The 14,061-nt window shown below is 37.7% G+C and overlaps 1 protein-coding gene across 6 annotated transcripts in view; it reads right to left on the bottom strand.

Annotated features, from left to right (window-relative positions):
* KIF6 (kinesin family member 6) overlaps window positions 1–9,408 on the bottom strand; it is a 160,356-nt gene extending 150,948 nt beyond the window's left edge. For 5 of the 6 annotated variants that reach the window (XR_011679349.1, XM_071428240.1, XM_071428261.1 and 2 more), the window contains exons 1-3: window positions 9,087–9,408; window positions 8,211–8,317; window positions 6,099–6,173 (exon numbers count right to left, since the gene is read on the bottom strand). Coding sequence is in view for 5 of the 6 variants with exons in the window: in XM_071428240.1 (XP_071284341.1) it covers window positions 6,099–6,173; window positions 8,211–8,317; window positions 9,087–9,230 (326 nt within the window). In the remaining variant the exon portion in view is untranslated. The remainder of the gene's footprint in view (window positions 1–6,098; window positions 6,174–8,210; window positions 8,318–9,086) is intronic. The other variant, XM_071428269.1, reaches the window with a different exon arrangement.
* Window positions 9,409–14,061: the final 4,653 nt, after the last annotated feature.

The raw sequence follows: 14,061 nt of genomic DNA, 5'->3' as shown, positions 1-14,061 counted from the left end.
CTTATTCGATTCAATGACCACCTTTCCGGTACGTTACTGAGTTTTAGGGGAAAAATTTGATGCAGCAAATTTTTGCCATTGTAAATGCTTGAGCATACTATAGGATTTGAACTTATCTGCATGCATTAAAAGCACATCAAATACCTTAGAAACTCCCAACATACATTCTACAAGTATTTTTTTCCCAATGAACATGGAATACTCTTAATTTTAGTACATCTCTTGTTTTGAAAAAGAGACATAGAAAAATAGAAGGCTGAAGCAAATATTCCTTATATATTCCACTTTCAGTAAAACGTTAATACCACTTAATAACCTAAGTGCTGCTACACAAAAGCATATGTAATGATGATTGTTCAAGAAAATGAGTTTTGGCTTTGTGAAAAATTAATTATGATATGTGGTCTCTTCTGCACTTTGGACTTTGAGAAACTATCCATTATCAAGCATAGGACAATTTTTTACATTAATGTAAATGAGAGCAATACCATGTGGTTTTTTTCCCCCTCAAGCTTCTCACTCACTTATCAAGTAGCTTGCATGTTCTAACTTACTTGCAATTATAGTGATTTCACAACATGCACAGTGAGATCAGAACTTCCAATTTGAAAATTTAGTTCAGACTCCTATGTAAATGAATGCTGTTACAGAACTATCAACTGACACTTCCAGTCACTCCACCGCCTTGTCTCATTCCTGAAAGCTGTCTAATTCCTAAATATAGTGTGATACAGAAGTGTAACTCATGGAAGCAATTCCACCTAAATTGATAGATATGTTATGTTTACAACATTCTAACATTCCTCAAGTGAGAAATTCCTCAAGTGAGAGCTAGACAATTTATAGGTAGTTACTACAGTCTAAAAATATCATTCAGTACTTTGTCCTTGATTATCTGAGACAATATAAATAGTGGTAAAAGCCCAGTGACAGTAGACAGAGGTTGAAAGCAGACTGAGGTTGTTCTATTGTGGTTGGGTTTTCTGACTACATTTTGTTTTAATTTCCAGTGAAGATCATTTGTTCTATTTAAAGCTTACGGACACAACTTTTCATTTGTTTCTGTGCTCATTGTTAATGAGACTTTAGGGAGGCTTTTGCCTAAGTATAACCAAGAACTCTGCTTCCTCTGCTGCTGCACCATTTTTGCTGAATCAAACGGAACAGTTACCTTCAAAATCAGCAAAAAAAAAAAAAAAAGAAATAAACTCTGCTCCTTGAGTTCTGTCCCCACTTTTGGGCTCCCCAGCAGATGAAAAACACACTTAAGAAACTGGAACGAGCCTGCCAGAACCAATTGAATTCAGCATGTCATGCACAAGAAGCCAAGTGAACTGTGTCCTATCAAACTAGCAAAGAGAAAGCCTTATATGTACCTAATTACCACCTTCTGCAATTGATCATTAGGGATGGACTCAAACTCCTCCCAGAGGTTTACACTGGTAGAAGACAAAGCTGAGGTCCCAAGTGGCAAGAGAAGAAACTCCAAGTGGGTATAAGGAAAATATTCTTCACAGTGAGAGTAGTTAAGCCTTCGAACAGGTTCTCAGATGAATTGTGGGATTCCAATCTTTGGACATTTTTGCATCTCTATTGGACAAGAGCCCAAGAAATGTGACCTAGAAGCCAGACTTGCTTTCCTCAGAAGATTGTTCCAGATGACCTACAGAGATCCCTTCTTACTTAATTATTCTAATAGGTTAAGAAAGTTTTGTACAAAAATTTTATAATATGAATAAATAAAACAATGAAAAATGCTTATTAAGTAAGACTAAATTCTGTATGTGTTTTTAAGTAGGTAAGAGAAAATCCTGAGAACAACTTGGATCTTAAAAGCTTATTTATTTTCTTAGTTTATTTTGGCTTCACATTATTTTTTTTACCCGAGTTCTGCCATCTTCATTTTAAATGTGTAGTAGCATAAAAGCATGTGGTCAAAACAAATATTCAATACTACAAAACATTAGACTAATGAAAAAAGCAGAAGTCACCAGTATCTCTGATATTTGGATACTGTTGGCCCTCTCTATGTCAGTTCCTGCAGATCTGAACTTTTTTTTAATCAGTGTCTCTCATTTTCCTTCCTTCTATCTCATGAAACCTCAATTCATCGATATTAAAAAATAAATTAACCAAATCCTGGCAAAACCAGCCCCCCTCCACCCCTTCTCACCCTTTCAAATTATACTGAAGATAAAAGGAAGGAAGAACCTAATTTCAAGGATCTGGAAAATAAGTTTTGAGGAGAATTTGTCTTCACAGAGACTCAGCTTTCGGGTATCTTCTAACACTTGGAGGTCCAACTAAAGTTTCTTTTAATTAAAATAAACAAAGTATCGCAGTATGACTTCTTGTTTCTTTATGTCTTTGCCATATTTGTGGAACAAATCCAAATTGGTAATGCTTCATCTTTAAAAAAGAAAACTGATTTGAATGCAACAGTTTTGAGGAATTAGTGCAGGCAAGTTTCCTTAGAAATTTCAGAAGTTTTCCTACTGGGGAAAAAAAAAGCAATATATTTTCCTGTTTTGACCAAGATCTCCAAATATATTTAGAATTTCACCATAAACACTATAACATAAGTGACACAAAGATATTCTGAATCAAAGCTGTCAAACTAACTTAAATTAAGCAACCTTCTTGAACAACTCTAAATTGCACAATTTATGTCAAAACAAACAAGCAACTAACAGTCATTTGAGAAGAAATATCAATGACACTTCTCACTTTTTATTGCCTCATAATTGTACTCACTTTGAGAAAGAACAGCAAGCATTGCTAATTTCTCAATTAGGGGAAAGTTTAGGCTATATTTCTTTCAAGATGACATCTGAAACAATGTGTCCTTTTGCTCTATATAGATTCTACAGGTCTTTGTGAGGCAGATCACTACTTTCAACATCGTGTGGCAAGTATATCCAGGTATAAAATAAATAGCTCTTAATAAAAATGTTTTTACTACATTTTCTGTAAGACTACACAGCAGAAAGAAGCCCCACAAAACCAGTTGAGAGTCAACTGAAGTAGTTTATATATTACAGACACTAATTCTTAGGATAAATATAACCCATAAGAAACCAGAACCTGCAGAATTGGGAGCATCATCCCCAAGGCCATCAGATTTTTCAAAAGATCATAGGTGATGACATTAGGTTTATGAACAGCTAAGCTAATTCTTATTTGCATGAGAACTGAAAATATTTTCAAATATTATTTAAAAAACCAAGAAATCTAATACTAAAACATTGAGTTTTCAGTTCATTTTAGAACTGAAAAATCAATGAATTCAAAACAGTTAGCATTTTCTACTTAATTTCTGGTTGCATACATAAACATAATACTAATAGTTGAAATTTTGAGAGTAGCCTTGTTTAGTTGTGAGGCTAAAGCAATGCTTAGCCATAGCAAACTTTTAAAGTAGGGTGCTATTTATTTTTTTCTGGTTTTGATACAGTAACAGAATTAGTGGCGCTTCTTAAACTCTGCACAAAAACATTATCAAGAATATATATTTAAAATTAGAAGGAAAAGAAACAATGTAAGATGACTCCAGGACAGAAAAAAACTAATAAAGTTCAAGCAAGTCATCTGTTTATAATGGTTTGCAGAGGCTGGCACTTTTGACTGAAGAAGCAAATTAAACTAACTAATGTCTGGTGCCTCTGAAACCACAGGCAAGATGACAATGTAACTGGACTTAGAGAAAGAAGTAGTGGCCCAACATCAAAGAAAACCTACTTAAAAAGAAAAAGAGAAAAGAAAGTTGCATCCAATTTCCATCCATCCAAGAACAAAATAGAAAAATTTTTGAATCCTGAGCATTGCCTTTCTGGTTTTAGTTAAACAATGCCCAAGATTTTTTTTTCCCCTAAGCATTCAAGTCTCTAACTGAATTTTCTCAGGACTGTAAGAATGCATGACAAAGAACCTCAAAATGTTACTGAACTATTTCATTGATATTTTCCTGCTACTTTCTTTTCACTGGCAACACAAACACACAATCTGTTCCCTTAGTAAAGTGACTCCAACAACAGAAACATGTGTAATTGCAACAGCTTTTTCACGCAAGAGAATATTGACTGTGAAAGAAACAAATAATGAAGGACATTTTACTGTGAAAAACTGCGGTCTCCAAGAGAAACAGAGCAATTCTTATTCTTCCCATGATGGAAAAGAAAATGCTATCATTAACCACAGAGTGAGACAAACTTCAGGCCCAGTTCAGGCTCCATTAGCCAAGGAACTTCATGACTCTGAATTTATTTTGAAACTTATATTTTTGTCTATAAAGAGGTAAAAAATTAAGGGAGTGGATAAAAAACATGAATATACTTCAGTTATTGTCTACTCTATTATAAAAGCATGAGTAAAATTATCAGTAACACAGGCATAGTTTAGAATACAAGCTTAACCTCATTATAATGCTCAAAGGCAATTTTGATTTCATTAAGAATGGTTTTATAAGTCAATTTCAGCATTAAAGACAAAGACTTGGAGATATTTAGAGATAGCTGTCTGCCTAAACACCATTGATTTTAATAGCACTAAAGTACTTTCAGGTACTTAAAAACATCTAAACCCTGAAACTAAAACATACATAACAGAGAAAATTAATATATAAAACAGGTCTTTTATCAGCTAACACTGAAATAAAGGAGAACACCCCTTCCTGATTATTAGGGCACTGCACAGGTGAACTCATTAACTGGAAAACATATCCATATTCTAGCAAAACACTCCAAAGAGACAAAAGTAGCCAGTTTCTTACTAGTTAGTTATCCTCAACAAGAGCTCAGCATATCAAAATTAAGTCCATAGTACAATAACAACGGGACTTTGAATGGTTCTCTTTCCAAACACACTCAAATTTGATAAAGATTTTTTTCTGCAGTCAACATTAAACCCAGAAATACTTAAAATTAAGTGTATGAGTTAATGTGAAGCTATAATGTCAGATAAGCAAAGAAATATCTTTTGGATGACAAAGTAACAAGCATTATTTTTGGTCTAGTTAGCTTATTCTAATGAAATTTCAAATTCACTGGCTTTTCATTTTCACTGTCAATTACCTCCCTGCTTTGTAGGACTTCAGAGACGAAAACAGGAAGAGTGGGGAGAAAGACAAAATTATAAAGAGATGGATATATTTTTCTTCCTTGTAACAACTTAAGAAAGGCTGAGTGTCCAGCTGAAGTTTGTTTTCCTACAGTGCTAAACACAGGACTGTGCAATACATTGAGGAATAACTTGCAGAATTGTGGCTTAAACCATCAGGTGGGTCAGATAATGAGTGAGAAAGAAATTGGCACTTGAAGTAATAGTTCCCAACTCACTACCAGTCTGGATTTTGAGCAGCAAGTTTGATCAACAAGCAAACACTATAGAGAAATTCTGCTTCTTCCTGCATGGGATTTTGTCCCACACTAGTACAAACTTCAGGAACAGACAGTAAACTGAGCAAAGAGAACGGCATAAAATCCATTTTCCATTGAAAAATCCACCTGTTTCAGAGTGGCATTCAATCCACTCAACAAATGCAGAGGTCTTCATCAGTCTTAAATATTTGCCTCTGCAAACGGTCAGATATGAGCATTTTTTTATTATGAAAATGGAGGAGAAAAAAACAAACAGTGCCAAAAGCAGTGCCTTACATGTCAAAACAGAAGTAATGACAAGACTTAGGAATATCTCCACAAACATTAGTGAGAGTCCCTAGCTTAATGAAAATTATATGGGGGGAATAAAATTTTCATTAGGTTTACCTCTACATTAAACTATATAGAAAATACTATTCCAAGGCAATGAAGTCAGTTTATATTACAGCCAAAAAAAAAAAAAAATTGGGCATGGATTTCTATTGCTATACAACAAAAGAGGCAACAGTAGCATTGCTATTTGAAGACTCAAAAAAGGAACATTAGTATGCATAACATTCTCAGGGGATTGTATATCTCCTGGATTCAGACATGTTAGTATTTAGTAAACTAGAACATCAATTCACTTTTACAACAAGACAAAGACTTCACAGCTCTCCTTCAAGTAACACAACAAAAGCAGGAATAGCTTTTCCCTGGTTACGAGCAGGATCAACAACATACCATTCTGCTACTGGTTTGGCAATGCTGTCAAAAATCACATCTTGTTTTGCCTCTTGATCAAAAATTTTCTGAAATCTGAAAATATTAAGCAAATAATAATTGCTTAGAATGTTAAAACAGTACTTGATTCATACATTTTTGTTTGTGTTTGTAATAGTCAATGTTTACATCATTAGGCTTACATAACTTAGTACAATGTTTTCCCTGTAGTCTTAACCACAGCTTGCTGTTGTGCTATTGTACATAAATAGGCTGTACACAGAGCTGCTTTGACGAGATCTGTACAATAAAATCCTCTGATAAAATGATGTGGCTTAGAAAAAAAATAAACCGTATTTTAAAACCATCAAGAGAATTAGTGTTTGTAACTGGCACCACACTGAATTCTGGATAAATAGATTACACTATAACCAAATACAGCATCCCACCAGTACAGCCAGGCTCACATTTTTTAAGCCATTTCCTTCATTCTGCTGCACAATTACTATAGGTCACAATGAGATTTTTAATTAGGTATGTTTTGTCACTTTCTATATAAAATATCTGCAGTTATTTTACAGAATCAGAATTGTTGAGGTTGGAAGGGACCACTTGTTCCAATTGTCCTGTTGCCTCTACATCATTTCTGTTCACATGGATGGACTGTTCTTGAGCTTGGAGAAGGTGATCCTTGAAAATCAGCCAGTTTTCCTGGTCATCTCTCCAGGAATGGGTCTCAAAATTCTTTCAAGCAGATCCACAAACAAGACAAACTCTGCATTTATGATGTCCAGGGTTGTGATCCTGCTTTTTGCCTTACTCCCTTCTCTCAGTGTCCTGAATTTCATTATCTCACAGCCACTGCAGTCAAAGCTACCTCCAGGCTTAATATCCCTCAACAGCTTGCCCATGTTTGCAAATATCCTGATTGTCTTAACTGTATGTTAGGAAGTTGTCATCCACATGTTCCAGCAGCCCCCCATAGTGCTGGTGCCCTGCTGTGTTGCCCCCCTTATTTGGAGCTCTATTCTTGCACAGAACTTCCCAGGGTGTGTAGGAAGGCCTTAGGGACACTGGGTGTCTAGAAAAGCACCATGCTAACCCATGCAGTGGGTGCAGTATCACAGACAAATGCAATACACAAAACATGAAAGCATTTATTCTATCCTGCTAATCAGTCAAGTAACTCAATTATTCTTGCATTGTCTTAAGAACAGTAAGGCATAAGGCTTCTCAAAATGCATCTCAGAGTTTTTAATGAATTATAAAGTCAGACAAAAATATCTGCATTCATTAGGTCAGGCTGGGGGCATTTAGAGACTAAGGTAGTGTTGCATATGAATCTACTTGGAGAGGGCAGGTCCTCTTTTCCAAGCAGGTTATCTTAGCTGATGTAAAACTGCATTAGTCTGAGCTGCAGTTTTTTACGTGGAGCTCTCTTTTTTTAACAGCATAGAGAAACAAATTACTTGTTGTTTACTATAAAAAAATTAAGCATAACTGAATTGGAAAACGAAAGCCTTGACATCATCATGAGAGATGATATATCTAGCTTTATTCATCACCAAAATTTTAAAGTGTTGCCTCGCTTTTCTGTTGGTTTAATAACAATATTTGATATTGTTGTACTGATTTTAGGTTCCTAAAAAATATTTACACTCTCAAACCAAGAATTCATTTCTGTCAACAGTTTCTGGGGTTTTTTACTTTGCTTTGGCTATGTCTGAAACACAGTTTCCAAACAATGTTTTGCATCAAGACTTTAGCCAGTCTAGGACAACTCATTAGATCACAAGGTAACATACAGTCCTGATTCAGTCTTCATATACAAATTCAAAACAAAGTGCAAAAATAGAAGAATTGGTAAATGAATCTTTGAGATGAGATTTAGAAATACATAATGACTTGCAATGGACAGACAATAGTATGACAATTTTATCCAATGCTATCAGACCCATTGTGGTGAAGAGCCTGTCCTGAAGTATTCCTCTTGTTACAGGAGTTATATAAAAATAAACCCATCTATACCATAATTTAATTTTAGACTTTTCCTGAGTCTATAGATCTGTATCACTACACATAACCCTGTCAGTCACTAAAGGCAGAAGGTAAAACGATGAGGCTTCTACTCACTTGAACTTGTAGCTTTCTCGTTTATTATTAATGAACCCATCTGCTAAGTCACGTGGCACAGTAATCTCCAGACTGGGCAGAGGTTCCTCATTATCAACGGAATAACTCTAATAAAGGATGGATACAAATTCACAGAATAACGTCATCAACAGAACAGCGTTACCCTTAGATACAACACTCAAGCTTAGCACCTGTAATTGTCTGGAGAAAAACTTGCTACAAATTGCACTGAATACGTGAGCAGATCTCCCTTAACTACTACACAACAAAACCAGCGCATAACAGCATTATCCTGTCACCATGTAAACACTACAACACTTGAAACCAAAGTGCAGCCTCTTTGACATAATTTGCGTACTAAACCTCTTTGATATCTGTAATGTTATAAAAAAACGAAGCACGCCCCCCAGTGCAAAACTCTCCAAAAAATCTGAAAGACTACATTAGGAAAGGCTACGGCAAGACGAAGGCTGCAACGAGAAGAGCTCGTTTAAAACAAGAAGGCAATTAAGAGACCTAAATGCACGGTTCCTGAGGAACACTTTCATTATCTTTATTATCCCTTGGGAGGGCAGCTGCACACTAGGAGCAACACGTTCCTCTCCCTTGCTCAGAACGCTGCTGAACTGCACAAACCCAGTGACGCGTGTCAAGCGCTTTCCTGCGGATCCTTTCTGTAACAGTGGCTGAGAAAGTTCCTCAGCCACTCCCCCAACAGTTACAGCCTAAACTCCTCTACTTAGTGATTTTATGAACTTCTTAAGGCTTCGGACAGCAGGAGATTCTCGCCGCACACCCACCCGCGTACCAGCCTCTCCGCCCCCGCCAGCCGCCCGAGCCTCTTGAAGGGGATGAGCTCCGCTCCTCTGCCCGCACCTGAGCGAGGGTCCCCGGCCAGCCCTTGGCTCTCCCCGGCATCCCCAGCGCACCCCCGGGGCACAGCTCCCATCCTACCCCCGCCTGCTGCCGCCTGCCCAGCGGCTTCACCCGCGCGTACACCCGGATCGTCTCCTTCACCATCGCCGCCACCGCCGGGCCCCGGCAACGGTAACCGGGCACGGCCCGCGGGCACGCGCCGCCCCCACACGGCCCCAGGCAGCGCGGAGCGGCCCTCACACGGCACCAGGGAGCGGCTCCCGGCCCTCGCACGGCACCAGGGAGCGCGGAGCGGCCCTCACACGGCACCAGGGAGCGCGGAGCGGCCGGGCTCCGCCTGCCCATCCCGTCGTGCAGGCCCCCCGTGGCCGGAGCTTCGCGGCTGCGAGCGAAGGGAGCTCGCACGCACTGCCCGGCCCTAAGGTGCATTCCCTGCCCGATCTCTTGTTCTGCACCTGTTTGTCCGCAGTGACCTCCCGGCTCAGCCGCGCACCTGTGTCAGTCTCAAGAGAAGGTCTTCTGCCGTTATGCAGCTGAAACACCATGGAGAGAAATACCAAGTTTACAGGCACTGAGGACATCAACTCCTTAACTCTAATATAAAAATGGTTGTGAAAAAAACCAAAACAATTTCTAGTGGGAAAAGATGTTGTCTTGCTACAAGAGCAAACAGAAAGCAGTAAGAGCAGAACCCCATTATTCTGTGAAGTGGTCACTGAAGAGCCACACAATATTTTTGTATTTTGGCCTTAGTTTTGGTGGGACATAGTGGCAGGGATCAGATTACAGTGATTGCAAGCACACTAATTTAAATTGAAGTGGAAAATCAGGGACTTAATTATGGAGGAGGATAGAAATTTCTCTAACTCAGATATGGTAAAAGTATGATAAACGTGTTTCCCAAATAGGAAAAACAGTAGGGAAAAGGCTCTGTTCTCTCAGCTAAGCAAATAACAGTCTCAGAAACTGTATGAGGCATAAGTAGTGAGCCTTCAGGGAATAAAATAGAAAAAGGCTGATCGCCATCTAAAGTCAAGTGCAAAAAGTCAAAAGGGTAAAAATGAAAACAAATGGAAAATATTACTTGGTGATTAAATAGAGTGAAGGAAAATCAGGACATTGCAATGGGGTAACAGAATAAGCAGTAATTATCTTCTCGGCATTGCTCCAAAATTATGAAAAGTCTCTTGTCAGTAGGGATGGGGATGTTGAAGGTGATGTTCAAAGCAGAAGTGACTATAGGTAGGGAAACAATTGCAGCCAAGAAGGAAGCAGAGCATACAGTGTCCAATGAATTTAGACTAAGAGATCAGGATTTGGGAGGGAAGCATAAATAATTTCAGTTCCAGATCTCTGAAAGAATTTTGATGTTTAATTGAAGTTTCGGGAACTGAAATGTTGGTTTGCTTGTTTGGAAGTGAAATGATGCAGGACAGTACATTCTTTTCTATTTCTGGAGAGAAAACTGCACATTTAATAGTCAGCTGTGTTATTTAGCAGTTTAGCTGGATTATGAATTAGTCAGGCATCAGATATTATAATATTGCAGTCAGTTGTGAGGAAAGCCATTTTGTGTCTGCCCATGGTTCAGTAGCTGGAGTATGGAGCTGGGTGAATGACACTATTGCTTCTGGGGCCAAGCCTGCTCTGCAAATGGTTTAGGTGCCTTTCTTCAGCCTGAAGCCTGAGCTGTAAACTCTGAGCCAGTGGCACAGTGAAGACACACTGTTTTATTATAGGATAATCTGAATATGCTATGGCACAGAGAAGCCAATGAGCCAGTTTAGACTCAAGCTGCTTTCAGAATAAAAGAATGGCCTTTAAAGAAAGGCCTGAAGGTGACAGCTAACTAAAAATGTACAGGTCTAGAGATGATATCTTATGCTGGAGGCATGAAAAGTTTTGGTTTGCTGTAAATTTACTGTGAGATCTTTCTGTATTCCCTGGGAAATCACCTTATACTTGAGGAATTTTCAGCATTTGCATTTTTGTTAAACTTGAAAGATGTGTCACTTTCTTCAGCTGCAGGATTTGAGAAGGGCACCCCACAACACAAGCAACCTATAGACTTGAAATAATTATCTGACCATATAACTTATAGGATCTGGAAATTCTATATTTTAAAAAGGTCAGCCATTACCTTCTGAAGTAATAGAGCATCAAAATGAATCATCTGCCTTTACCATTGTCATTTTCTTGCACTTAGCAAATAATACTGGTCACAATATATACTGGACCTGGCAATTCAAGGACTTGTGCTCCATTATGTCACCTAACAACTTACTATGCTTCCAAACAAACAGCCTTCTAAGTTTTATAATAGCCCAAACTTTAAAGTGTTCTCTTTTTTTTCCCCAAAGTTTTACTTTTCATAGACTTTACTTACTCTTGGCAACTATTCTGCCATTTGGCTGAGATAACAATTAGAAGTTAGAACACTAAAATCTTTCCATAGATCAACTGGGCAGGATGAAGGGCCAAAACTCTTGCCAAATCCTGAATTGATTGATTGAATCCTGAAAACATTAATGCCAAATATGTATCTTTTACATGACCAAAACCACTCCTTAAGTGACCAGAAATTAATGTCTGAAATATGGCCTAAATTTAGGTACAGTATCTGTTGAGTTTGCTATGCAAGCACTGCCAGAAACAGTACAATCTTTATAGTAAAAAGGTGTGGTAATACAGAAAATTAGGTATTTGAATGGAATGTGAAAAAGTTGACGCAATATTTTTTGCTAGTTCAAGTATCATGCCAAAGTCCTACAACCCTTGTGTTCTCCTACTTTGTGTCCAGCATTAAAATGCTTAGGCCTGTCATGAAGACAAAACTGCCTTGTTCAGCTTTAAACGGTCCAGCCCTGAGAGAAGGACAGATATGTTTTTCTTTTCTAGGCTACTGTTACAACCTGTTTCTTAGGAAACAGGGCTACATCCTCAGGTATCTAAGAAAAACATTTGGAAAGCACCTTAAAATTTCACTATTCTCACATTCTTACCCAACATATTTTTATGTGCCCTAAAAACGTGTGTCTTGGTAGACTCAGTCAAACTAGAAAATCTGAAAACGTCCTCCTTAGGGCTTGATGTATATGCATAATTATATGTCTTTAATTGCTTGGCTCTTTTAGAGTAAGCAAAAATTCCAGACAGAAGTTTAGGGATTCCTACAACAGACAAATCTTTTTTTCCAAGTTCAGCGGGGGGGGGGGGGGTTCATCTTCTAAATGGTAAACTGGATCCTTTGTTGCAAACTAGCATGAGAAATGTCAACAGGAGACATAAACCTAATTCCAATGCATTTCAAATGTTATCTGCACAATTTTCTCTACCTCCTTCTCATGTTTATCTTCAGCATAATGGTTTTTCTTATTGATGCTTTATTATGAAACCTTCCAAAGTCCATTGTTGATTTGTCTCTGACTAAGGAGAGATAATTCTAGGTGACTATAAATAGAAAAATTGGTAGGGTTTGGGCTTTTTTATCTGAAAACTGGTGAGAAATTTAGAATCTTATGTTCATCCTGCTGAATGAATAATTTCTTTTATAGTCATTGTATAACTAGTTTGTGTATGCTCTTTTTTGAAGAGGATTAAAATTCCATCACCTTCAACAAAACATTATAAAATTCAATTATTGGATACCATTGATTTACAATAATCTTAAATTGAATCCAAGGATTATTAGAAGTTTTTTTTGGGCACTGTAAATTTAGAGGTGTACCAAACAGCTCTTACTAAGTTTAGGACTGGTGGCAATGCTGAGGAAGAGGAAAATAAATAGAAATAATGTGGGTAGTATTAGCAGAATAGCCAGAGGCTAGAATTTTCCTATCAAGCTATTGCTGTAAAGAGAATTTAAAGAAAGAGAATTATAATAATTCTGCATATTTCAGCTGGGCTCTTTTGGGGAATGAAAACTAGCATAACAGAAAGCAGGGAAAGGTATGTTTGAAGGTGTAAAATGAAGTTGATGCCATTGATAGATCATAGACAGAAACTTATCTGCAAGGTGGTCATGAATAAGGTGTTACAGTATGGACAAGGACCTTAAAGAAAAACAAAGTAATGTGGTATAGACAGGAGAGTTGCTGGAGGAGGCACAGCTGCTGACAGAGTAGAATGATAACTGAAAGGATGATATTAAGCAACAACACTGAGTCTGTGTGTGGGCTAGAGTGAGAGGGGAGGGTAGAGGAGCTGTCATTCATTGAGGACAGATATAGGGAAAATACAACAATGCAATAGAAGGTGATCACAGCCATGGAGTAAAATTAGATTTTGTAGCTCAAAAGGGGAAAGATAAAGGTTGTGACCTCAGTTTCACAATTATTGTTTAGTGAAAATAGAGGGCATGATGCAGGGAGATATAGTGAAAGAGTCTCTAGAATAATATAAAGGAGAACTCCAGCAGGTAAAAATAAAGCTCATGGTTTAGGTAATGTAAAAATGAAAAAGAGAAAGTAAAATGAAGTCTTACTTTGGAGGCAAAGGTAAACAGAGGTAGCAAATGTCTAGAGGGCTTTTTGTTCAGCCTTTTTCTTTGGATGGAATAGATGGAAGCATGGAACTCTTATGAGGAAAGTGAATAGACACAGAGTAATTAAGAAAAATACAGGAGAATAGTTGATCTCATAAGAAGATGGATTAGGATGGGGTGACCATTACTTGAGTGGGTGAGAAGATGAGAATTGTTTTTATGGGATGATAGAGTTGTACAAGAAAAGATGGCCATCTTTAAGGAAGCAAAAGTTTGCATCATAATCTAAGTAGCACAGCATACCTAAAACTGAGGGAAATTATATTAACCAGGTCTACTGATCTCAGGAAACTGCCATAATGATCATTCTTTTATTATGCTAATAATTGCACAGGCTCATGAGTTCTTCCATTTGCGTGTAATAATGTGCTCCAGCCAGGTGTGCCAGACATTAAAATGTTTAGAGTTGATAGCTGCCTTTTTCTTCAAGGA

Source organism: Agelaius tricolor, unplaced genomic scaffold, assembly GCF_023055355.1.
Source record: "Agelaius tricolor isolate 1412-34295 unplaced genomic scaffold, bAgeTri1.0.p SCAF_1, whole genome shotgun sequence".
Taxonomy (NCBI): Eukaryota; Metazoa; Chordata; class Aves; order Passeriformes; family Icteridae; genus Agelaius; species Agelaius tricolor.
Note: the sequence above shows the minus strand (reverse complement) of the source record. Positions and strands in the feature narration are given on the sequence as shown.